The 24,376-nt window shown below is 58.3% G+C and overlaps 1 protein-coding gene across 1 annotated transcript in view; it reads left to right on the top strand.

Moving 5' to 3' along the window:
* FRMD5 (FERM domain containing 5) overlaps positions 1-24,376 on the top strand; it is a 62,696-nt gene that overhangs the window by 34,761 nt on the left and 3,559 nt on the right. The window contains exons 2-13 of the mRNA XM_030955485.1: positions 9,206-9,310; positions 9,788-9,830; positions 10,285-10,363; positions 12,375-12,472; positions 12,927-13,050; positions 13,675-13,762; positions 17,333-17,370; positions 18,657-18,720; positions 19,312-19,403; positions 20,635-20,709; positions 22,085-22,153; positions 22,366-22,472. Of these exons, the coding sequence (XP_030811345.1) occupies positions 9,206-9,310; positions 9,788-9,830; positions 10,285-10,363; positions 12,375-12,472; positions 12,927-13,050; positions 13,675-13,762; positions 17,333-17,370; positions 18,657-18,720; positions 19,312-19,403; positions 20,635-20,709; positions 22,085-22,153; positions 22,366-22,472 (982 nt within the window). The remainder of the gene's footprint in view (positions 1-9,205; positions 9,311-9,787; positions 9,831-10,284; positions 10,364-12,374; positions 12,473-12,926; positions 13,051-13,674; positions 13,763-17,332; positions 17,371-18,656; positions 18,721-19,311; positions 19,404-20,634; positions 20,710-22,084; positions 22,154-22,365; positions 22,473-24,376) is intronic.

Below are 24,376 nucleotides of genomic sequence, written 5' to 3' on the forward strand. Positions count from 1 at the left end.
CCTTTTCGTGGCTCTGATTTTTAGCGTTGCCGGGAGCTGGTTTTTAGCAGTGATAAAGGAATTTGGGGTGGCTGGGCTCTGTTTGATGAGCTGGCAGGGCTGGTGGCACTCTGTCCATCTGCAATCCCACATTCTTTCCAGGAGCAGAAATGCTCCAAGGCTTTGGGCCCCCTGGAGCCTGGGGAGTGGGCACGGTTTGGATTTCATTGAGATGGAGCCCAGTGGGAGCTGGGAGCCCTGTGTGTGCTGTGCCCGCTGGCAGCACTCCCTGGCTGCCCTGTGGAATGCAAGGGAGGGTTTGGGGTGAGCCCCACCTGGCAGGGCGAGCGCTGAGCCCTGGGATGTGCCCAGGTGGGGCAGGGAGGGCAGCTTTAAATTGAATATAAAGGGATGGGCATAGGCATGGGCATGGGCATGGGCATGGGCAGGCTCTGTGCGGGTCAGGGTCAGCTGCTGCTGCGGAGCCTCCTGCCCTGCAGGGCCCCTGCCCTGCCTCGGGAGCACCTGGACCTGCTGGCTTTGTGCTCTGCCTGCCACCGGAGCGCGGCATTGCCCCTGGCTCCTCCCTGGCTTCGGTTTGCGTGGCCGGGGATGGGTTTGGCACACGTGTGATGGCTGTGGGGGCTCTGGTGGGTCCCTCCCCGGGACACCCCCGGCTCCTCTCTGGGCGCCTGCAGAGCCCCAGCCGCCCCTCCAGGGCCGCTCTCCGGCCGCCGGGCTCTGTCAAACACGCCTCGTGGAGCGGAGCTGCGATCCTTTATTCTGCCGGGTTTGATGTGCAAAGTAAACACGTTAACATCAAGGCAGCTTCCTTGATCATCAAGGCGCCTGGGATCCGGGATTTGGGATCTGGCTCCTGCTCCGCGCCGGGGATGCTGCTCCTGGGGAATGGGGCTGCTGACAGTGATGGGGGTGCTGCTCAGAGCAATTGGGGTGCTGCTCCCGGGGAATGGGGCTGCTCAGAGCAATTGGGGTGCTGCTCCCGGGGAATGGGGCTGCTCAGAGCAATTGGGGTGCTTCTCCTGGGAATGGGGCTGCTCAGAGCAATTGGGGTGCTGCTCCCGGGGAATGGGGCTGCTCAGAGCAATTGGGGTGCTTCTCCTGGGAATGGGGCTGCTCAGAGCAATTGGGGTGCTGCTCCCGGGAATGGGGCTGCTCAGGGTGATGTGGGTGCTGCTCCTGGGAATGGGGCTGCTCAGAGTGGGACCCCTTACTCACAGACTGTAACATGGAAAATGGCTTTGCTGATAGAAATCCCGCACCCCCCGCACCCCCCGCACCCCCTGCACTGCAGCCTGCGCCATGGCAGAGCCCCCAGCCCTCCGTGGGGCCCGGGGCTGACAGGGCTGTGCAGTCCCTCCCAGGCCAGGCTGTGGCTCAGCAGTTCCCAGCAGGGCTCTGCTCCCTTCCCAGCGAGGTCACCACCGCTCCTGGCCATCCCCACAGGATTTCCAGGCAGGGATGGAGAGGCACGGGAAAGGTCGGTGCTCACTTCACAGGGCTTTGGTTGGGTCCCAGGTGAAAGCAGACATTTGCATTTAAATGAATATGTATTTTGAGACGCTAAACCCCGCGGCAAAACAAGGGCCTTGCTGAGATGACAAACGCATCTCTCCCTGTGCCTGTTCCCATCTCTTCGCAGCAGCTTTGGAAACAAACCCAGGTCAGCCCAAGCAGTTTCTCTCCCTTCCTCCTCCCTAAACCACAGCCTGCTGGAAATACTCAGTGTGCACCTGAGAGCCCAGATGAGAGGAGCTGTGGATGTGCAGGGTCTGTGGTGTGTGTGGGATCCTGGCACGGTTGTGCAGCTCAACCCAAACCCTCACTGAGAGAGAAAAACCTGCTTGGAAAGCGGGGGAAAACAGCTGCCTCTGAGTCATCTGGGAGGCAAAGTGGGGGTTTTTGGCTTGGGTTTTGGGCGGGTTTATTCTGGCTGAGGGGTGAGCCAGGAGTGCCACGGCCCCTTGAGTGGCAGCAGCCAGGATGGACGGGCACCAGGGTGGTGGCACAGGGGTGGCACTGGGCACGGCAGCCCTGGGGGAGCAGGAGCCCTGGTCAGCATCTTCTGCACTGAGCGGGGACGGGCACCAGGGGGTGGCGCAGGGGGCAGCAGGCGGCCACCGCAGCCCTGGGGGAGCAGGAGCCCTGGTCAGCATCTTCTGCACTGAGCTGGGGGCAGAGCATCCCTGGGGCCCAGAGGGCTGAGCAGGGGAGCCGCTCAGCCCCCCAGTGCATGTTGGGCCCCAGAGCCTCCCCCGGCTCCCCCAGAGCCTCCTCAGCTCCCCCAGAGCCTCCCCGGGCTCCCCGGCACCCCCAGCCAGCAGGGCAGCAGCGTTTTGTGCCGTGTGCGGTTTTCTGTGAGGCTGCTGGCCCTGCCCCACCTGCGCAGGTGCTGCCCGTGCAGCGCCCCGTGAGTTATGCAGGGTTATTGATAGGAGCCTGGCTGCGGGGCAGGGTCCATCCCCAGCGCTGTCTGAGTCTCTGCTGCTGCTCAGGGTGGGTCAGACTTGCTGGGAAGGCTCCGCTCTCTGCCCCTCTCTCAGTGTGCATCGTTCCCAGCCGGCCGGGCTCCCCCTGGAAATCAGCTCCTGTGTCAGGGGCCCTCTCAGAGCCCAGCGCTGGCCCTGGCTGCAAAAAGCCAATTCCCCTTGTTAATATTCAGGGAGCGGTGCCGCTTCTCCCAGGACAAAGATCGTGCCGTGGCTGGGCAAATCAGAGTTCATTATCATGTTAATCTGACTGATTGCGCTCTCCCAGAAGGGTTCGCATATGGTCATTCCTGTAGCGCTGATAAAAGCTGCTTTGCCTCGCTCACCAGGCTCCAGCTCCTCTCTCGGCGCACCATGCTCTTTATTCTTGAGGTGCAGTTCTGGGAGATGGAAATACGAATTATTTTTGAACCTGTTCTTAGTTTTGAGTCTGAATTGGGGTTTTGAGCGTCTGCCCTGTGTTTGCAGTCAGGGTTTCCCCCTATTTTTGTTGTCTTATTTTGGCTCTGGTTTTAAATGGGAAGCGTGAGCCGAGCACCCTGCACACCCCCCTGCAGGGACCCACGGCTTTCCTGGGGAACCATCGGGGGCAAGCTGTAATCCTTGGCACTGGGTCTGGTGGAGGCACGGGGTGCAGGGCACCGCTCTCATGGGATGTGGCTGCTCTGCTGGCACTGCCGGCCCAGGGCTTCAGCCTGACAGCTCATACTGGATTATTCCGCTGGTTTTTGTGATTCAGAAACAAGGCTTTGGGGGCACTTGTGGAGTACACGCAAGTTAAAGGGCTCATTCCAGCCTGGAGGGGTGCTCAGCATCCCCTCCAGCCCCACACCAGGACGTGGCCCGGGGTGGTTGGTCCAGTGTGGCCTGGGGGCCCTGGGGCTGTCTGGGGACAGTTTGGGGCAGCAGCCTTGGGACCCTGGGGCTGTCTGGGGGCCCTGGGGCTGTCTGGGGGCCCTGGGGCTGTCTGGGGACAGTTTGGGGCAGCAGCCTCCAGGCTGAGCCCCTTCCCAGCTCCCTCACCCCTCCTGGGGCTCCATTCCCTTCCCAGCTGCGCTGGCAAAGCGTTCCAGGTTCCCAGCGCAGCCTGCAGGAGCAGAGCTCTCCTGCCCGCAGCAGGCAGGGCTGACTCCTGAGGAGAGGCATTCACGGCATGGTCTCTCTGAACACGTTTCTTGGCCTCTAAACCATTCACACCGGAGCCGGTTGTGCCCAGAGCCTTTTGCATGCTAATGGCAGGGGAGTGCCAAATGCAACAAGAGCCACATGGAGCCACTCCAGGCTGCATGAATGAAAGAAGGGAGTTTGAGTTATTGGGAAAACCAATTTGGCTTTATGGAGAGAGATTTTCTGTGCCTCTCAATTATAGAGTTATAAATCCTAAATGTAATTCATAAAAGCTGCGTGGCAGCAGAGTGAAGGTGGCGTGTCATCAGTCACCGGGAGGGAAGGGCTGCCTTGTGGAGAGCTCTGGGGCTGGAGAATATTCAGAATATTCCCTGTGAGTCCGTGCACGGTCCAGGCTGGTGCCAGCCAGGAGCTTGTCCAGGACAGGGTTCAGAGGTGGGGATGTCCTGCCTTGCCCTGCTGGGTGGAGGGTGGGAGCTGCTGTCCTGGGAGAGCTGGGGCTCGGCAGAGAGGAGCTTTTCCCCCTGCCAGGGCCTGTCCCAGCCCCTGGGAGTGCTGCAGGGCAGGGAGCAGCTGTGCAGCATCGTCCCACCTGCCAGCACCTGCTGCAGGGACCCCAGCCCCTCTGGGCTGGTGGGCGGCCAGGAGGGATGGCTCTTCTCTTCTCTTCTCTTCTCTTCTCTTCTCTTCTCTTCTCTTCTCTTCTCTTCTCTTCTCTTCTCTTCTCTTCTCTTCTCTTCTCTTCTCTTCTCTTCTCTTCTCTTCTCTTCTCTTCTCTTCTCTTCTCTTCTCTTCTCTTCTCTCCTCTCCCTCTCCTCTCCTCTCCTCTCTCTCTTCTCTCCTCTCCTCTCCTCTCCTCTCCTCTCCTCTCCTCTCCTCTCCTCTCCTCTCCTCTCCTCTCTCTCCTCTCCTCTCTCTCTTCCTCTCCTCTCCTCTCTCTCCTCTCCTCTCCTCTCCTCCTCTCCTCTCCTCTCCTCTCCTCTCCTCTCTCTCCTCTCTCTCCTCTCCTCTCCTCTCCTCTCCTCTCCTCTCCTCTCTCTCCTCTCCTCTCCTCTCCTCTCCTCTCCTCTCCTCTCCTCTCCTCTCCTCTCCTCTCTCTCTCTCCTCTCCTCTCCTCTCTCTTCTCTTCTCTTCTCTCCTCTCTCTCCTCTCCGCTCCAGCCGTGTCCTGCTCCCTGCTGGGAGCTCCCAGAGCCGCAGGGCTGTGCCTGCAGGGCTGCAGGGCTGGGCAAGCCCCGGGAAAGCACAGAGCAGGTTGTGCAAACCCGTGGAAGCTGTCAGGAAAGCTCGAGGTAGACAAACCCTCCCCAGGTGCTCTGGGAGCTCGGAAGTGCTCCTGGCACAAGTTCCTGGTTATTAATGGGTGTAAAAACGGGCTCAACTGCTGCCCCACTGCAGACTTTCCCAAATGAGGACATCAGCGGCTGAAATTCCGTGATGGAGAGCCTGCGGATCCTTCTGCATACAGCAGCATGACCAAGATTTGGAAACCTGCTGGGGATTAAGAGGACAATCGATAATCTGGAGTTTAAGGCTCCGTGGGGCCCTTCATTAGGAACTTTCCTCCTCAGGAGCTTTATAAACTTCTGGATCCAGCTGCCCAGATAAGTCTCAAAGACAGAAATTACTGTGTCAGCGAGGAGGAAGGATTAGAGATAACAGGGAATTAATACTGAAATGCATATGCTATAAATATAACAGGATTACACTGGAGTTATGTAAAAGCCCTTTTCCTTCCCCGAGTCTCCTTGGGTGGGCAGGGCTCTGCTGGGCAGGTGGGCAATCCCCTGAGCTTCTGCCTTCACCTGCGGCTCCCAGGGCAGCTGTTCTTGTCACCTTAACAGGACACAGGGGATGCTTCAAACTGGCAGTGTTCAGGGGGAGATGGGCAGGGATTGTTCCCTGGCACGGTGGGCAGCCCTGGCACAGGTGCCCAGAGCAGCTGTGGCTGCCCCTGGAGCCCTGCAGTGCCCAGGGCCGGGTTGGACACTGGGGCTGGAGCACCTGGGGCTGTGGGAGGGGTCCCTGCCATGGCAGGGGGGTCTCTAAGGCCCTTCCCACCCAAGCCCGCTCCCTCAGTCCCGCATCTCCCTCCTGCCCCGGTCACCTGGAGGGGCAGGCACAGCCCCAGCCCTGCCCTGTCCTTGGGGACCCCTCCCCTGCCCTGGGGCAGGCAGGGACCCCTTGGAGCACTCTGCCCCAGCTGCCCTCCTGGGTTCCGGGGCTGCTTATTCCCTGCCTGCCAATGAATGTTCTCCAGCCTATTTTTGGCCATTTCCTCCTCATTCCCGGGCTTAGCAGAGGCTCTGGCTCACGGTGAGGGCTGAGAGCTGTCAGTCAGGACTTGGCCCTGCCTGCAGAGCCAACATTAACTTTGTTTGAGGGATGATAAATCCCGGGCTCCTGCAGCACGGTGCTGAACTTGGAAAATGAAGCATTTAAACCACAATATTGCAGTCAAATTGCTGGTGAAAATCTCTTCATGTTGGCAGTGGAGCTGGAGGGTCTTTGATCTCTCCCAGCTCAGATGTTGCTGCCAAAGAGACTTAAGCTTAAACTTCACTTTGTAAAATAGACTTTTTCTGACGGTTTCCTTTAAAAAAATAATCTCCTCCTAAGCTCAGGAAGCAGGGACGAGTGGGCAGCCCACAAGGAGATTTCCAACCCAAATAATGCAGGAAGGAGCCACTTTCAGCTGCTTCCATTGCTTCTGCAAATCCTGGGCTTAATCCATGGAGCAGCTGGGGGGGAACGTGGCATTTGAGCCCCAGGAGTGGGGATGCTGGGCTGGGCTGGGGGCTGGCTCGGGGGGGCTGCAGGGGCTGTGCAGCTGCCAGGGCTGGGTGGCAGCGGCGCTGGGCACGGGCTGGGAAGTGGAGATGTTTCCACAGCTTTGGGGTTGGGGCTGTGCCACATCTGCCTGAGAGCTGGAGAGAAACAGCCCTGCCGTGGCATGGGGAAAATGGCCTGGAAAGTGGCTGTGCCTCCAATCCCTGTGGCCAGGACTTGTGGACAGGGCTCGTTCTCAGTCACTGGGGTGGGACTGAAGGCTCCTGCCTGAACTGAGCCCTCTGCTCATTTGCAGATGAGCTGCTATTTTTAAACCTCTCTCTTCTTTTTTTTTTCCCGTTTATTTTTCTATCTGTGGATGACCCTAATTTTGGCTGAGAAGCTTAGGAAAGCAAAGAATGCAAGGTTACTTTAATCTTCCCAAAGTCTGGCACCCTGCTCTGGGCGCCCTGTGCCAGGGCCTGCCCGCCCTCACGGGGAACAGCTCCTAATTCCCAATATCGCACCCGTGCCTGCCTTTCCCCTTGTCTGTCATGCAGTCCGTGATGAAGAGTCCCTCCCTGGTCCCTCGGAGGCACCTTCAGACGCTGAGAGCCCTCGGCAGGCGCTGGCACTGGGAGCAAGCCCTGGTGCCAGCCTGGCACGTGGCACCGCAGCGTGTGCCAGCGGCTGCCCGCGGTGCCCCCCTCAGCCTGGGCACCCCAGAAGGCTGCCCTCAAATCCTGCAGGCGGACAGGAGTCTCATTCTATGAGAACGTGTAAAGATCCAAACGTGGACTATTTAAGCTGGTGTTATGCAATGGGAGCTCTTTTAAGTCGTGATTTGTAAAGGCAGTTCAGATAATTTCCTGAAAGACATTCTGCTAATGATTAATTTAGAATATGTTTAATTCAAGTTAGGGAGATCAAAGAGGGAGCATTTTCCCTGTAATGCCATCCGTGGTTTCACACTTTCGCCAGATCCCAGGCACCGGGGGTGACTGCTTTGTCCTTCCCTGCAATTCCTCTGTGGAGATGGCAGAGGAGAGCGTTCTGTGAGCTCCGGGCTGCCTTGGGGCAGGGAAAGGAGAGCAGCCTCGAGCACATCCCCGTGAGACCTGCTCAGAGGAGGGACAGGATGCTGGGGATGTGCGATCAGCCCTCAGCGTGCTGGGGATGCTGGGGATGTGCGATCAGCCCTCCCCTCCCGCAGCAGCAGCTCCAGGTGGGGCTGGCACTCCTTCCTTGGGGTCCAGCTGGGAATTGCTATAAATTATTAAATCGTGAGCCAAAATCATCAAAAATTTAGCAAAGATTTATTAATTTGTCTGCGAGACCGAAGTTCGGTCTTTGAAACCAGCGCAGCCAAAGGGACGGCGTGGAGCCCGGGATCAGCACGGGTGAACACGGATCTGAGCTCCGAGCGTCAGTCTCCCCAGCTCAGGCTCGCGGCTTCGCGCAGCGAGCTTTTATACAGTTCATTCTGCCCGAGGCAAAGGTGACCGAATGTTCTCTGTGTCTCTCCACAGAATGATTCAGGAGTTTGAGCTCCCGGACCCCGTGCAGGGCCGGGCCAGCAGCGGGGATGCTCGGCTGGGCTGCAGAGCAGCAGCTCCAAAACGCCGCCGCTCCTTCCAGGGCGTGCAGCTGCTGCGCCGAGCCCAGGGAACGGCCACGGAGCCGCAAGGGCTCGAGAAAGGGGGCTCAGGGGTCCTGAGAGCAGGAGCACCCCGAGAGGGTCGGGTCTGTCCCAGGGAGCAGGGACAGGACAGGAACCCCTCGGTGCCAAGGCTCTGCAGGGCCCGGGGCAGGGCTGGAGCCCCGGCCCTGCAGGGATTAGAGCCGCGCGGATGTGGCACTCGGGGCGTGGGTTAGTGCTGCCCTCGGCGCGGCTGGGGCCGGGTGCACTCGCTGGTCTCGGGGGGCTTTTCCCCCCCCGGTGACAGGGCCGGGCTCCGGGCTGGGGCTGCTCATCCCGCGGGGCGCGGCGGGCGGGGTGCGGAACCCTCTTTATTTACAGCACAAACGCGTTCCTGCGCGGCACCGAGCCCCAGGCACGGGCTCCTGGCGGCCCGGGGGCTTCCCCCAGCGCAGTCTGCGGCTGCTGAGCGCCTGTTTGATCAGATAACGCGCTCATTTGATCAGATAGGCGCGTGTGCCGTGTATTTGTCGGGAAGCGGCGTGTTCGTGGAAGGCGGCAGGCAGCGGGTGTCAGGAGCAGCCTTTGATCGGCGGAGATGCGGCGGCTCCCGCGCACCGGGGCTGCCGGAGAGGGAGTGGATCACCGGGGGAAGCGGGATGGGAGGCGGTGATGGCCCAAACCACGGGCCATGGCAAAGCAGCGGGGATCTGCAGCCCCCGGCCGAACGGGAGGAGGAGGAGGAGAGTTTTGGGGGTGTGGTGGCCAAATCTCTGCACAGAACAGCCCGGGGGCGGAGGGGGCTGACCACACAAACCCACCCTTGTTTGGCGGCAGGCCGGGTGTGGGGGCAGGTGAGGAGAGGCCGATGCGGAGCAGATCCTGCAGGGGGATAATGCTTTTTGTCAGGGCGATGATCTCCCCTACTCAGCCGGCTCAGGTGTGGAACCTCCGCCCCCGGGAGGCATCGGGACATTCCCACCCGGCCCGGGGGTTTTCATCGCTTCTTACGGGGCATCCCCGACTCAGCTGCCCCTCGGGTGCGATGGGAGAGGGGTCCGGAGCCGAAAACGTCACACCGGGAGCTGTGCGGGGTTTGGGCTGTCCCTGGTGTCACTGCACAAGCTGCGGAGCCCTCACACACATGCCCCGGGCTGTCACTGACTCTCTTTGTCCTGCAGAGAGATGCCAAGGGCCAGTACCTGTTCGACCTCCTGTGCCACCACCTGAACCTGCTGGAGAAGGATTACTTCGGCATCCGCTTTGTGGACCCCGACAAGCAAAGGGTGAGAGAGCCACCCTGCCCGGGCAGGGCTGGTGCAGAACGAGCTCCGGGGCCCTTCCAGTCCCCCCTTGCCCTTCGAGCCCCGGGGCTGTGCATGGGAATGCTGTGCAGGCGCGGCTGTGGATAGCAGCTATGGATAACAGCTGTGGATAGCAGCTATGGATAGCAGCTATGGATAACAGCCCCGTGCTGCGCTCCCCACGATCAGAACAAGGCACGGGACAGCCAGTTCCTGCTGCCGGGGCTCCTCTGCCGCTGCTGTCACAGGGAGCAGCCCGCGCTGAGCCAGGAGCTGGCACGGAGCCGTTCCCCCACTGCGGATGGGACCTTCCGAGCCTCCTGCTCCCCCACCTCCCTTCCGGGGCCACTCACCCACACTCGGAGGGCTTTTCTCACCCAGAGCAGGACTCCTCTTCCTCATCCTGCCCACCTTCCAAGTCACGGCTGTCAGGCGCTAATTGCCTTTTTTTCCTTTCAGCACTGGCTGGAGTTCACCAAGTCGGTTGTGAAGCAGATGCGGGGTGAGTGTTGCAGGCGGTCTGGGCAGACTCTGCTCATCCCACCTTAGGTGTATTCCCGTTTTCTCGTGCCTGCCCGTCGGGGCTCAGTTCCCAGCCCCCGTGCAGGAGCAGCTCCCCCAGGAGCTGTGCTGGTGGGTCGGGAGCGGGTTATCCCCAGCAGCCGCACAGCCAGCACAGGGCAGCAGCTCCAGGGAGAGCAGGACAGGAGGGGTGCGGTGAGGAGTGGCACTGGGGAGCGGGCAGTGGGCTGGGTGCTGGGTACAGAGCCGCTGGCACTTCCCACAGCTCTGTCAGGGATTGCCCTGGCCACGGCCCTGCAGTGAGGAGTGCTGCCCTCCTCACCGAGGGCAGCCTGCGGGAACAGGGCAGGTGGGACCCAGCGTGACCTGGCTCGGGCACGGAGGTGCAGGGGACAGCCCTGGCCCCTGGTGACACATGTCCCTGCTCTCTGCAGCCCAGCCCCCCTTCACCATGTGCTTCCGAGTCAAGTTCTACCCCACGGACCCCGCGGCGCTGAAGGAGGAGATCACCAGGTGAGGATGGGCCTGGCCAGCCGCAGCAGCGGGGCAGGAGCACACGGATGGGCTCCTTTGGTACAGCCATTGGGATCTCCCAGCCAGCCCGGGCGCTTTGGGGTGTTCCTGCTGTGGGGGGAAAGCACAGGAGTGCCCACCTGTGCTGGGTCAGCACCTGGAGCATCACAGGAGTGCCCACCTGCGCTGGGTCAGCACCTGGCGCATCACAGAAGTGCCCACCTGCGCTGGGTCAGCACCTGGAGCTGCTGTGCCTGGTGGGGAGCCCAGGCTGAGGGTGGGCAGGCCTGGCACAGGGTGCCCAGAGCAGCTGTGGCTGCCCCTGGAGCCCTGGCATTGCCCAAGGCCAGGCTGGATGGGCTTTGGAGCAGTCTGGGATGGTGGAAGGTGTCCCTGCCCTGGCAGGGGTGGGTTGAGATGGGATTTAAGGTCCTTTCCAGCCTGAGCCATGCCTGGGCTCTGTGGTTAAAGCCCCTGGCTTGGTCTTTGGGTGCAGTCAGTTGCAGACCCACACTGCAGGGCAGAGCCCAGCCCCAGCTCCGTGACACAATCCCTGCTGCCCAGACAGCTCCAGTTCAGAGGCAGGCACTGCGCCCTGCCCCAGCCCGTCCCCAGCTCGGGTGTCCTTGCTGTGCCGGGCAGGGCTGGAGTGGCTGCAGCCCCTGGGATCCTGCAGCGGGCAGGGCTGGAGTGGCTGCAGCCCCTGGGATCCTGCAGCGGGCAGGGCTGGAGTGGCTGCAGCCCCTGGGATCCTGCAGCGGGCAGGGCTGGAGTGGCTGCAGCCCCTGGGATCCTGCAGCAGCTGGCGTGTCCCTGTGACGTCGGCAGCGCTGCACAGGGCTGGCAGCACGGCAGGGCTGGCAGCACAGCCTCTCCTCAGTTCTATCTTTAGGGGCTCTTCGTGCTGCTCCTCCTGGCAGCAGGAAGGACACCAGAGCCCCACGGAGCAGCTCTGGACACTGAGCTGTGGGTCCCCAGCAGCCCTGAGCCCCGGGGCTCTGCCTGGAGCCTGCACAGAAGGGCTCTGAGCTGGCACCTTCTGTGGGGACACTGAGAGCCCCCAGGGCCGAAGGGGCCCCTCCCACGGGACCTGAGAGTCCGCAGTGGCAGCCAGGGGGAACGGCTTCCCAGTGCCAGGGGCAGGCTGAGGGGGTATGGGGAGAAATCCTGCTCTGCCAGGGTGGTGTGCCCTGCCCATGGCAGGGCGTGCAATACAGAGAAGGATTTCCTCCCAAAACCTCATCTAACTCTGCCTTCTGCCACCCCCACAGGTCCAGGCTGAGGCCCCGTGCAGGTGAGCTGCCCCTGCTCGCTGCCCTTTGAGGTGTGCCTGCAGCTGCAGCTGGAACCTGGGCTCAAAATTCACTTTTCCTTGGGCTGACTGCACTCTAATACCAAGATTTCTCTTTAATGTATTTTATCTGTGAAAATTAATGGTTTACCTCATCATAAACTCAGATTTGAGCAATGAGGCGTGACCGAGGACTGCAGAGTGCAAGTCTGGTTATTTAAATTCATTTCTGAGCGCTCCATTTTGCTCCTTCCCTCATGACTTATGTTTTACCAGCTAAAGGTTTTCCCAAACGCCACATGACGCAGCCCAAAATGTTACTTAGGTTTAAATTTATTGGAATGTGTAATTTTTCCACTATGGTTTGTCCTTTAGCTGGGCACAGAGACAGGGATGGGGCGCACAGGAGGCAGCTGGCCCTGGGTGATGCAGCGAGCAGAATGAGGGGCGTGGGTGCATAACCGAGACCTAGAAGGACACAGAAAGTTTGGGGCGGAGAAAATCACGTTATGGGGAAGCTGAACACCCAGGGGAAACGCAGCAGGCACTGGTGGGCTCTAGATCATGAGACCCTGGCCAGGGTCAGCCCAGCAATGCCATGTTGGGCTGCAGGGAGAGAGGTGCCAGAGCAGGGGTCTGGAGGCAGGTATTCCGTGTCCAAACGGGCTGTTTGGGTAATTTGAACTGTGCCTAACAAAGAGGCTCTCCCCCTGTGCGCAGGTACCTGGTTTTCCTGCAGATCAAGAGGGATCTGTACCACGGCCGGCTGCTGTGCAAGACGTCGGACGCGGCGCTGCTGGCTGCCTACATCCTGCAGGGTGAGGCTGTGGGACAGCAGGGACGGCCTTTCCCTGCCAGGACCTGCCATCCTGCGCTGACAGCAGCTCCCTGCACCTGCAGGGACCAGCCACCCACCTGGGCTGGGCTGGGGGGTGAGGATGGGTGCTGGGCGCTCACCTGCCAGGCCACACCTGCACAGGGTGTCCCCAGGAGCAGCCCCTGGGCTCATCCAGCCCCTGCCCTCCTGTCTGTCCTCCTGCCTGCACCTGCAGCTTGAGGGATTAATAACTTTGGGGTGGTGACCATCTGCTGCCAGGTGCCAGCCGCACAAACAGCAAAATGAATTGGGTGCAGTCAATGCCTGGCAAAGGATCCCTCCAGTGGGAAGGGAAGCAGCGGGGTGGGAGGGCGTTCCCTGGCTGCGGTGAGGATGGGGATGCTCGCTGTGCTCTGGTCCCGCCGCTCTTCCCCACTGGATCTGTCTCCCACCAGCTGAGATTGGGGACTACGACCCCGGGAAGCACCCCGAGGGCTACAGCTCCAAGTTCCAGTTCTTCCCCAAGCACTCGGAGAAGCTGGAGAGGAAAATCGCAGAGATCCACAAGTCGGAGCTGAGGTAGGGGACCTGCGGGGTCAGTGACACCCAGAGCACCTCTGTCCCCCTTTGGGATTGTCACTCATGTGTCACATCCAGCTGGGACCTGCTCCTGCCTCGGCCAGCACGGCCCAGGGACCTTCATGGGGCCAGGGACTGAGGCCCTCATAGCCCCCTGCTGCCCTCACCCCTCTCCAGGGATGGGAGGTGCAGACACCACTAGCAATCCCCGTGATCCCACGGCACTGCTGGTGCCTCTGGAGCTGTGTCCTGAAGGGTTCCCAGGGAGGGAAATGGGCTGAACTTCCCAAAAACCCATCAGAGCTGTGTCCTTATGTGCCAGGGGCTGCTGCCCTCTGCCTCCAAGCTCCCCTTTCCTTGCCCCCAGCGTTTGTGCTGCAAATAGGGAATCCATCCCTAAATTTGGCAGGTGCCTTTTGACCCTCGCCAGTGCTGCCCGTTCAGCGTGGCTGCTGTGGCTGCAGCTGGCAGGAGAGGGTGCGCCAGGCTTCGGTGCTGGGCTCCTACTGATCCCGTAAAGATGCAGTGGGAATGTGCTGTGTGATGCTTCCTCGTTAACAGAGTCCCTGCAGCTGCCTTTCACCTCCCTGTCTGCCATGGAATGTTCTTTTCTCCCTCCTGCAGTGGGCAAACACCGGCTACTTCAGAGCTGAATTTCCTCAGGAAAGCCCAGACTCTGGAGACCTACGGGGTTGACCCGCACCCGTGCAAGGTAAAGCAGTTCCTGAACCCATTCCTGAGGCTGTTGGGCTCCTCTCTCTGGCCAGTGGTGACCCGCTGAGGTGCTGGGGACTGTCCCCAGTGCGTTTGTCACCTGCCAGCAGCTCTGGGGCTGTGCTCAGGGTGCCGTGCTGGGACCATCAGCCTCGCTCAGCCTCGGCCCCATCCCTGGCCAGGCTGAGAGCACGAGGGGACAGGGAGGTGAGTGCTCTGGAGCCTCCCGGGGCAGCTCCAGGAAAGCGTTTTCAGCACAGACAGCTGGGACAGGGTGGTCGATGCCCTCCTGCAGAAGCAGGACTTGGGAGGCAAGAACAAGGTCAGTGACGTGGCTGAGGAGCCACCAGGCATTAATCTGGCTGGGACAGCCCATCCCTCTGCCCTGCCCAGCCCATAATCCAGTTTGCTGCTGGAAATGCTCTTTATTGACTGAGGATGTCACTGCCTGTGGCTCTCTGCTCCCTGGTAATCCCATCACGTGCAGATGGACGTGGGATAGAGAGCAAACAGAAAATTCTGTGCTGGGGCTTTCCCTGGGGCTTTTCCCTGGATTGTGCCACATAAACACACAGTTGCAGTAAATCTGGGAGGGTTCCCCGTTTATGGGCAGTTTCTGAGTACCCAAGAGGTTGCTTTGCTCTGAATTCCCTCTGAAGCAGTGGTCTTGCCAGCAGCCAGCCACCTGTGACCTTTGCTGCTAGAATCAGGTAATTGCCATCCTTTTACTTCAAGAACCTTTTGAACATATTTGAGTTACACTAATTAATGTTCCTATGAGGACAAACATACACTCTTGTATGTCTATCAACAGAATTTGCCTAATTCATCAAGAGCTGCTGTTAATGTGCTTAAAGGACCTGGAAACCAAAGCTAAATGAAGCTGATTCTTGTGTTCTCTCTTCCCCAGTGGGCTGTGGAGAAGTTTGGATGAGGGGTTGTTCCCTCAGCAGCCATCCTCAGTTCAGTGTCCCTTCACTCAATCCTGTCTGAAGTTTTCATGGTACTCTCATAGTACCGCAAAAAACAAACTCAGAGAAAGATCTTCCTCTCTTAAGCAGGGCTCACAGGGTCCTGGGCTGTCCTTGGTGCTTGTTTTGTATGTAATTCCCTGTAGGAACATGTGTTTGTGTGTGAGAATAGCAGGGGTCCCTCTGTTTCTCTGTTTCTTGTGATGGACAGAACTTCTGGCCCAGCCAAAGAGAACCATGGAATGGTTTTGGTTGGAAAAGCCCTCAAAGGCCATAGAATGCAGCCATCCCCCAAAGCCACCACTAACCACGTCCCTGAGTGCCACATCCACACATCTTTTTGAGCCCATGTGGGGACCTGTACCCCGTCTGGCACGCCCAGGAGGATATACACCCTTCTGCCAAGACTCTGCTTCCTTCCCTGGAGGTTTGCGCAGATTTGGGAAAGAGCCCAAGCCCTTTGGGCAGCCAGGCCTGAGCTGTGGCTGGCTGGGGCAGAGGCACACAGGAACATCCCTCCTGTGCCAGCCTGGGGATGAGTTTGGGCTGTCCCCTTGGTGTGCAGGTGTGGGGCTGAGGCTCAGCGCTCTCTGCCTTCCTTTGGCCATTCAGCCTTGGCAGCTGAGATGGACTTTGCTTCTGAGTACCCTCAAAAGCCCTCTGGGGGTCTGCTGGCCAAATCCCCTGGGATGGACCCAGCCAGTGCTGCTGACCCCCAGCTGCTGGGGATTTACAGCCCAGCCTGTCCCCGGAGCCCCTGGGGCTGGGCTAATGCTGGCACTGATTGCTGGCTTTGGGCTGGACTGGGCTAAAGGGCTGGCACTGATTGCTGGCTTTGGGCTGGACTGGGCTAAAGGGCTGGCACTGATTGCTGGCTTTGGGCTGGACTGGGCTAAAGGGCTGGCATTAATTGCTGGCTTTGGGCTGGACTGGGCTAACGCTGGCACTGATGCTGGGCTTGGGCTGGACTGGGCTAAAGGGCTGGCACTGATTGCTGGCTTGGGCTGGCTGGGCTAAAGGGCTGGCACTGATTGCTGGCTTTGGGCTGGACTGGGCTAAAGGGCTGGCACTGATTGCTGGCTTTGGGCTGGACTGGGCTAAAGGGCTGGCACTGATTGCTGGCTTTGGGCTGGACTGGGCTAAAGGGCTGGCAATGCTGGCTTTGGACTGGACTGGGCTAAGGGGCTGGCACTAGTGCTGCTTTGGGCTGGACTGGGCAAGGGCGGCATTAATTGCTGGCTTTGGGCTGGACTGGGAAGGGCTGGCACTGATTGCTGGCTTTGGGCTGGACTGGGCTAAAGGGCTGGCACTGATTGCTGGCTTTGGGCTGGACTGGGCTAAAGGGCTGGCATTAATTGCTGGCTTTGGACTGGCTCAGTGCCACCCGGGCACTGGCTGGGCAGGGCTCCGAGGGAGGCGAGTACAGCTGGGGGTTATCGTGTTCTGGGCTAATTGCTATATATAATATATATATATTTAGGACTTGGACGTCAGCAATCCTTCCGAGTCCCTTCCAACTCAGGATATTCTGTGATAATGTAATAAATAACAAAATTAAACTATATATATCATAGTAATTATATATACCAAAGAAATAGCGTATATCTATATAATAATTATACCTACATGGAATAATATAGTAACTATATATATATGCATAAAATATATACTATATTAAAAATATAAACAAGAAATAGATATAAATACACATTAATTACAGCAATTATAACATGGTATTATATTAATAGCAGGAATTCTATAAATGTTGATAGGACATTTAATGTAGACAATTACAGATAACTGTGACTCATGATATCCTGTGATAATATAATAAATAACAATATTATACTTTATATATTATAGTAATTATGCATACCACATAAAGAGCATATATCTATATAATGACTATATATACCTACACGGAATAATAGTTACTATATATATATACATAAATAAATATATATATAAATACACATAATTGCAGTAATTATAACATGGTATTATATTAATAGCAGGAATTCTATAAATGTCAATACAACATTTAATATAGATGATAAAAGATAACTGTGACTCAGGATATTATGTGATAATATAGTAAATAACCATATTAAACTATATATATTATAGCAGTTATATATACCAAGTAAATAGCATATATCTACATAATAATTATATATACCTACACAGAGTAATATAGTTACAATATATATACATAAATATATATATTTATGTATATAAATGTATAATATATAAAATATCTATAAAATAAATTATATATATAATATATAATATATAAATACACATTAATTGCAATAATTCTAACATGGTATCACATTAATAACATGAATTCTATAAATGCCAATATGACATTTAATGTAGACGATAACAGATAACTGTGGCACCCTGCTGGCAGTGCAGTGCCCGGCTCTGGGGCTGAGGGGACAGCGACGTGCCAGCTGTGCTGGTGGCCAGTCCTTCCCTTTCTTTTCTTCTTTTTTTCCTCTCTTGCGCCTCTTCTCCCTTGCCAGTGTGAGCTCACTGCCCTGGCTCCTCTGCAGGTGTGAGTTCACCGTGTGTCCTGGACTTCACTTCCGCAGTGTGAGGGGTACTACAAGAGGGTTCACTTCATCAAGTGGTGAGTTCACCTCGTCAGGCGGTGAGCTCAGTGCCAGTGTGACCTCGGTGCCAGTGTGAGTTCATTCCCAGTGTGAGCTCACTCCCAGTGTGAGTTCACTCTCAGTGTGAATTCACTCCCAGTGTGAATTCATTCCCAGTGTGAGCTCGGTGCCAGTGTGAGTTCACTCTCAGTGTGAGCTCAGTGCCAGTGTGAATTCACTCCCAGTGTGAGTTCACTCCCAGTGTGAGCTCACTGCCAGTGTGAATTCACTCCCAGTGTGAGTTCACTGCCAGTGTGAATTCATTCCCAGTGTGAGTTCACTGCCAGTGTGAGTTCACTCCCAGTGTGAGTTCACTCTCAGTGTGAATTCACTCCCAGTGTGAATTCATTCCCAGTGTGAGCTCACTGCCAGTGTGAATTCACTCCCAGTGTGAATTCATTCCCAGTGTGAGCTCGGTGCCAGTGTGAGTACACTCTCAGTGTGAGCTCAGTGCCAGTGTGAATTCACTCCCAGTGTGAATTCATTCCCAGTGTGAGTTCACTCCCAGTGTGAGCTCACTGCCAGTGTGAGTTCACTCCCAGTGTGAGTTCATTCCCAGTGTGAGCTCACTCCCAGTGTGAGTTCACTCTCAGTGTGAATTCACTCCCAGTGTGAGTTCACTCCCAGTGTGAGCTCAGTGCCAGTGTGAATTCACTCCCAGTGTGAGTTCACTCCCAGTGTGAATTCACTCCCAGTGTGAATTCACTCCCAGTGTGAATTCATTCCCAGTGTGAGCTCACTGCCAGTGTGAATTCACTCCCAGTGTGAATTCATTCCCAGTGTGAGCTCACTGCCAGTGTGAATTCATTCCCAGTGGTGATTTCCCCCCAGGGCCCCCTCACTCCCCAGGATGTCCAAGGAGTGGCCAAGGGGTGGCCGGCTGTGTGGGCACCGGGCAATGCTTGATGCACCCATGTCATTGTTCCCTACATTTGTCCCCATTAAACTCCATCATCCCCACATCAGCCGCATCCCAAATGCCCCCAGCCCCCAGGACCTTCTCAGCTGTCCCTGGGTCCCCGCAGGATGCCCAGTTCTGCCTGGGGTGTCCCTGGCAGCTGGCACTGCCAGTCTCCATAGGACAAAACCCCGCTGACCCTCAGCTCCAGCCCGGGCTGTCCCTGCTCCAGCCATGGGTGTATGAGCCGGGGCTGCTCTCAGCACCCTGCAGCACCTCCTGGCATGGAAAACAGGCTCTGGGAGTGCTGGGTGGGCTCTGGGCTGGGCTGGCACAGCTCCCACCTGCCTGTCCTTGTCCCTCCAGGAACGAGGTGACCAAGATGAAATTCGAAGGGAAGACTTTCTATCTGTACGTAAGTCAGAAGGAGGTGAGTGCTGCCCCTCCCCAGGGACATCCTGGGCGCGGCGTGCTCCTCCCTTCAGCAGGCTCTCCGGGGTCATGGCAGCAGCACCACCCTGGCCCTGCAGGGCAGGGCACGGGGACAGCAGCTGCAGCTCTGTGCCACTGCTGGGGTCACCTCCCTGCTCCTGCTGCTGCCCAGATGTGGGCATTGGACCCAGAGCCCCCTTGGCCCCAGGCCAGGCCACACAGAGCCTGTGCCAGGACCCCCTCAGCTCCTGGCCATGCCCTCCCTCGGGTTATTCCCAAGGTGCTTCTTCATTGCCATCATCCCCCAAAGCCAGCCACAGCTCCTCTGGCTGGGGTTGGCTCCCACAGGAGCAGGAATTGTTAACCCCCCGGTGTTCCTGGCTGTTCCCAAAGGCTGGGAGCAGAGTGGGCACATCTGCCCATCCCTCATGCCAGGGGCTGCACCAGGCTGATCCCTGCATCCCAAACGGCTCCAGAGCAGGATCTGTCTGTGCCAGCGCCACTCTCCAGCTCTGTCTACTCCATTCTTTGTCTGTGGGATGAGCACCACTCCCTCTTCTCCCCCTGACTCCCTGTCTTTCCCCTTTAGGAGAAGAAAATTGTTCTCACCTATTTTGCCCCAACGCCAGAAGCCTGCAAACACCTCTGGAAGTGTGGGATCGAGAACCAGGCTTTCTACAAGTACGTGCTGCTTTGTGGGGTGAGCTGCAGCCCCATGGGTTGGTGCCCACTGTGGGCTCCATCCAGGCATGAGGGTCGCTCACTGCCATGTGGCACCTTGTCCCAGGGGTCAGTCACTGCCGTGTGGCACCTTGTCCCAGTGGTCACTGCCGTGTGGCACCTTGTCCCAGGGGGTCACTGCCGTGTGGCACCTTGTCCCAGGGGTCACTCACTGCCATGTGGCACCTTGTCCCAGGGGTCACTCACTGCCGTGTGGCACCTTGTCCCAGTGGTCACTCACTGCCACGTGGCACCTTGTCCCAGGGGTCACTGCCATGTGGCACCTTGTCCCAGTGGTCAGTCACTGCCGTGTGGCACCTTGTCCCAGGGGTCCGTCACTGCCACATGGCACCTTGTCCCAGGGGTCACTGCCGTGTGGCACCTTGTCCCAGTGGTCACTCACTGCCATGTGGCACCTTGTCCCAGTGGTCAGTCACTGCCACATGGCACCTTGTCCCAGTGGTCAGTCACTGCCACATGGCACCTTGTCCCAGTGGCCCTGGCAGAGCCACCAGCCACCAAAAGCACCGGTGCCCTGGATGGGGTCTCTGCCCTCCTTTCCCAGCCCCTCTGTGCTCACCCCTCCTCAGCAAACTCCCATCAGGAAATTATAACTAATTATTTGGGACGAGGCCCGGAATGCCAAGCAGCACCATCCTGTTGATGCCATTCTTAACCCAGGCCACTTTGTGCCTGCTAATGAGTTTTATTTTAATCAGCAAGCTGCGAGACAGAGCATGCGATGCATTCCCACCGGGAATTCTGCAATCAGCAGCTGCAATCAGCAGGTTTCACTCCTCATTACATGAACATGAAATGAAATTGCAATATTGCTTTACAAATCTCTCTGTGATTAATCGTGGCAGTGGATCACTGCTGGGTCCTGCACCCTGCGGCTGGACCACGGGCTGGCCTCAGGGGCTGCCGGGCACTCCTGGGGTGAGGGATCAGCTCCTGTGGGATGGGGAGGAGATGGGATGGTCCCTCTGGGCAGCTCACCCACCCTGGTGAGTGCCCACCTGCCCAGGTGGGGCTGAGTCTGTCAGCCTGCAGTGCCCAGGCTGTGAGGGGCTTTCAGATCCTGGAGAGAGCCAGGTGTCAATGGTAGGTGTAGGTGTCAAATGTGTCAAATGTAGGTGTCAATGCTCCCAGAGCTTGGCAGGACTCTCACAGCGCTCCTGGGCTGTTGCAGGTTGGAGAAGTCGAGCCAGGTGCGGACGGTGTCCAGCAGCAACCTGTTCTTCAAGGGAAGCCGCTTCCGCTACAGGTAAATCCTGGCACAGGTAAAACCTTGTGCAGGGAAATCCTGCACAGGTAAATCCTGGCAAAGGTAAATCCTGCACAGGGAAATCCTGGTACAGGTAAATCCTGGCAAAGGTAAATCCTGCACAGGGAAATCCTGCTGCAGGGAAATCCTGGCAAAGGTAAATCCTGCACAGGGAAATCCTGGTACAGGTAAATCCTGGCACACCCTGGTGCAGGTGAATCCTGGCACAGGTAAATCCTGCTGCAGGTAAATCCTGCTGCAGGGAAATCCTGCTGCAGGGAAATCCTGGCGCAGGGAAATCCTGGTGCAGGAGCAGCTGCTGGGTGTGTTCCTGTGTGCTCCTTGGGGAGCAGCTTGGGACTGCAGCAGCCCAGGGACATCTCAGGGTCTTCCAGAGATCCCCCATTGCAGTGCTGACCCCACCAGGCCACCTCTGCCACTGTCTCTGTGTCACAGAGGCCACCCCTGTCCCCAGCTCACAGGAGAGGGTTTGGAGGGACAGGAGTGGAGGATGGGAGGGTTGAGAACAATGAGGTGTGGAACAAATCACCACTATCCCTAAATTCCTGCTCTGAGCTGTTGGAGTGAGAGCCTGCACTGGGGACATCCTGTCTGCAGGATGAGACACCCCAGCGTGTCCCCTCACCGAGGTGCACAGTGCTGGCACCCTCCTCGCTGGCGTGGCAGGACCTGGATGCCTGTGTTGTGTCCATCTCAGCTGAGGGGAGGTGACCCCTGGCGTCCAGCACCCCATGCCAGAAGAAGCAGCAAAATATGGTGGCAGAGGTGTCAGCCCAGCCTTCTCCATCACCCTCGTTCCCCTGGAGAAAACATTTCTGCTTTGCCCTGGAGCTGTGTGGGGAGAGGCCCAGGCTGTGCACGGGCCCTCTGTGTCAAGTCTGGAGAAGTATGCTCTGAACTACATGTACCCAGCATTCTCCAGAACATCCACACCAATGGTAGTACTGGCTTATAGGTATTACTTTAACCAGGAACATGAAAAACAGTCTTCCTGCAATGCTTTTCATGGTAGGCTTACTGTATATGTTACCAAACCAGGAGAAAGCAGCTGCCTGTAGCTTTGATCACGGATTTGTTTAACTTTTCTATGTAATTTTTTTTTACTTCTCTTGTACCATCTCCTTCGGAATTCAAGGAGTTACTTGTAGGAAATGATAGATGGGAGGGTGTACAGTATAAAAACATGCTGGTTTGCAGAGCACAAAATGAGATAAAATAAGAAGTTATAAAATCTAGTGGAAGCCAGAGTGACAGTAGCTGCAGAAGAGGCTTGGGGAATTTGTACTGAGGTGCCCACGTGGCTGCCAGGGCTGTGCTCCTGTCCTCACCTCTGCTGCTCTTGACCCACCTGCAGCGGCCGCGTCGCCAAGGAGGTGATGGAGTCCAGCGCCAAGATCAAGAGGGAGCCCCCCGAGATCCACCGGTGAGAGCCTGGCAGCAGCTCCCGGGGTGGGAGAGCGGGGTGGGAGCGTGGCCGGTGGGCTGCTGCGGGCCCAGGGCACTGCCGTGTGCCCGGGTGGGAGCGTGCCCAGGGCACTGCCGTGTGCCCGGGTGGGAGCGTGCCCAGGGCACTGCCATGTGCCCGCAGCGCTGGCTCTGCCCTGGCCCTGACCCTGTCCCCGCTGCTGTCCCCAGGGCCGGGCTGGTGCCCAGCAGGAGCTGCCCCTCCATCACGCACGGCCCGCGACTGAGCAGCGTGCCCCGCACCCGGCGGAGAGCCGTCCACATCTCCATCATGGAAGGTAGGACACGGGGCAGCCCTGCCCGGCATGCTGGGCATGGGAACACACACACCTGGGCACCTGCAGGGACAGGGGCACATGGACAGGGACACATGGACAGGGGCACACGGACAGGGACACATGGACAGCGGCACACGGACACAGGTACACAGATGCATGTACACACACAGGGACACACAGACAGCAGCACACGGACACAGATACACAGACACAGGTACACACACAGGGACACACAGACAGCAGCACACGGACACAGGTACAAGACACAGGTACACAGATGCATGTATACACAGCGTGCACACAGACACACACACGTGCACAATGTCCAGCTGAGGCTGCAGCCCCGGTGGCTTGTCCTCAGCAAAGCTGGTGTTCCACCAGACTGGAGCAGGGAGGCTGCTCCTCCCATGCTGGGGCTGTGTCAGAGGAGGATGCACTGGGAAGAAGGTCTGGCAAAAGGCAAAGTGCTGGGAGGAGCTGTGGAGGTGCCCCACAGGGCTGGGGACATGCTGTGGGCTGTGGCTGTGCTGCTGGTGGTGGCTGTGTTACCCACTGGTGACAGCAGTGTCCAGCTCCCAGGGACATGGCTGCTCCCTGCCCCGATCCTGGTCCTGCTCCCGGAATGCAGGCAGGGACAGGCACTGTCTGCCCCATGGGCAGGATTTAATTCCACCAAGGGATCCCTGGGTCGGCGGCTGTGCCAGTTTTGGGGATGGAAGCAGACAGGGCCACCTCTGCCACCCAGTTCCATGTGACAGCCTGTCCCCCAGATGCCGCTGGGAAGCAGCCAGTGCATGAAATCACCTCCCACCGTAAATCACCCCGAGCTGGTTCCACCCCTTTGCTTTTCCTCACTCTCACCTCAGCTCGGTCCCGTGGGAATGCGGGTGCCCAAAATAGTGCTGAGCCCAGGGCCGGCCGCAGTGCCGCTCTCAGAGCCGTCCCTGTGCACCATGGTGAAGTGCCTGGTGAGGATCAAAACGCGGGTCAGCGTGCACCTGTGGCTCATCAACCACTGCTGCCGGGCGGTGCGGGTGCGGGTGCTGGCGCTGGGGCCGCGGCTGCTGTCCCGGGCCCTGGGCATCCTGCCCCTGCTCCCCGCTGCCCCCGGCCACGACCACCCACCTGAGCCAGGTAACGCTGCGCCGCGGGGTCCGGGGGCTCCTGGAGCGCCACGGGGCTCCCATGGACTGTGGTCCTGTAGTCAGCTGGTGAGCTGGTGGGTGCAGGACTGTGGGGTGCAGAAATGTGGGGTACAGCATATGCATGGCAGGGAGTGGGCTGGGTTCTCCTGGGCTCCAGGCTGTTACCACAGAGCAGCTCTGGTGGTGGGGCTGCACTCGGATTTCCAGGATTTTCCAGCTTCTGCTGCCAGTCCTGTGGGAGCAGATGGCAGGAGGGTTTGGGTCTGGGGGCCAGCCCTGCTCTCACTGTGGTGATGAGCAGTGTCGCCCCCTCAGGGGCTGTCCCCCGTGTTGGGGACACAGTGGGTGCCATGGGGAGCGTTCCCATGAGAGGGGAGAGCGCAGAGCTGGCAGGGTGAGAGCGTGTCCCCCCCTCACTGCCCAGCAGCATGGCATTGCTGGGGCACCCACCCGGGCAGCGCTCACAAAGGAGAGCCTGCAAATCCCTGGGAATGCGGCCGGATGAGCTCCGGGTGCTGCCCTTCACCCTCCAGCAGCCAGGCCGTGGTGACAGCATGTCGAGGTGCCTTAGTGCACTGTGCTCTTCCCGCGGTGACAGCTCCAGCCCCGTCCCTCTCCAGCCGCCCGCAGGGTGGCCCTGAGGACCAGCTGGTCCCCACCATGACCTTCAGACACCCTCCCTGGAGCTGGGGCCACTGCAATAGCAGAGTTCCTATCCCCGCCCCTGCCTGCCAGAACTACCTGAAACAAGTCCCTTAT

This window comes from Camarhynchus parvulus, chromosome 10, assembly GCF_901933205.1.
Source record: "Camarhynchus parvulus chromosome 10, STF_HiC, whole genome shotgun sequence".
Taxonomy (NCBI): Eukaryota; Metazoa; Chordata; class Aves; order Passeriformes; family Thraupidae; genus Camarhynchus; species Camarhynchus parvulus.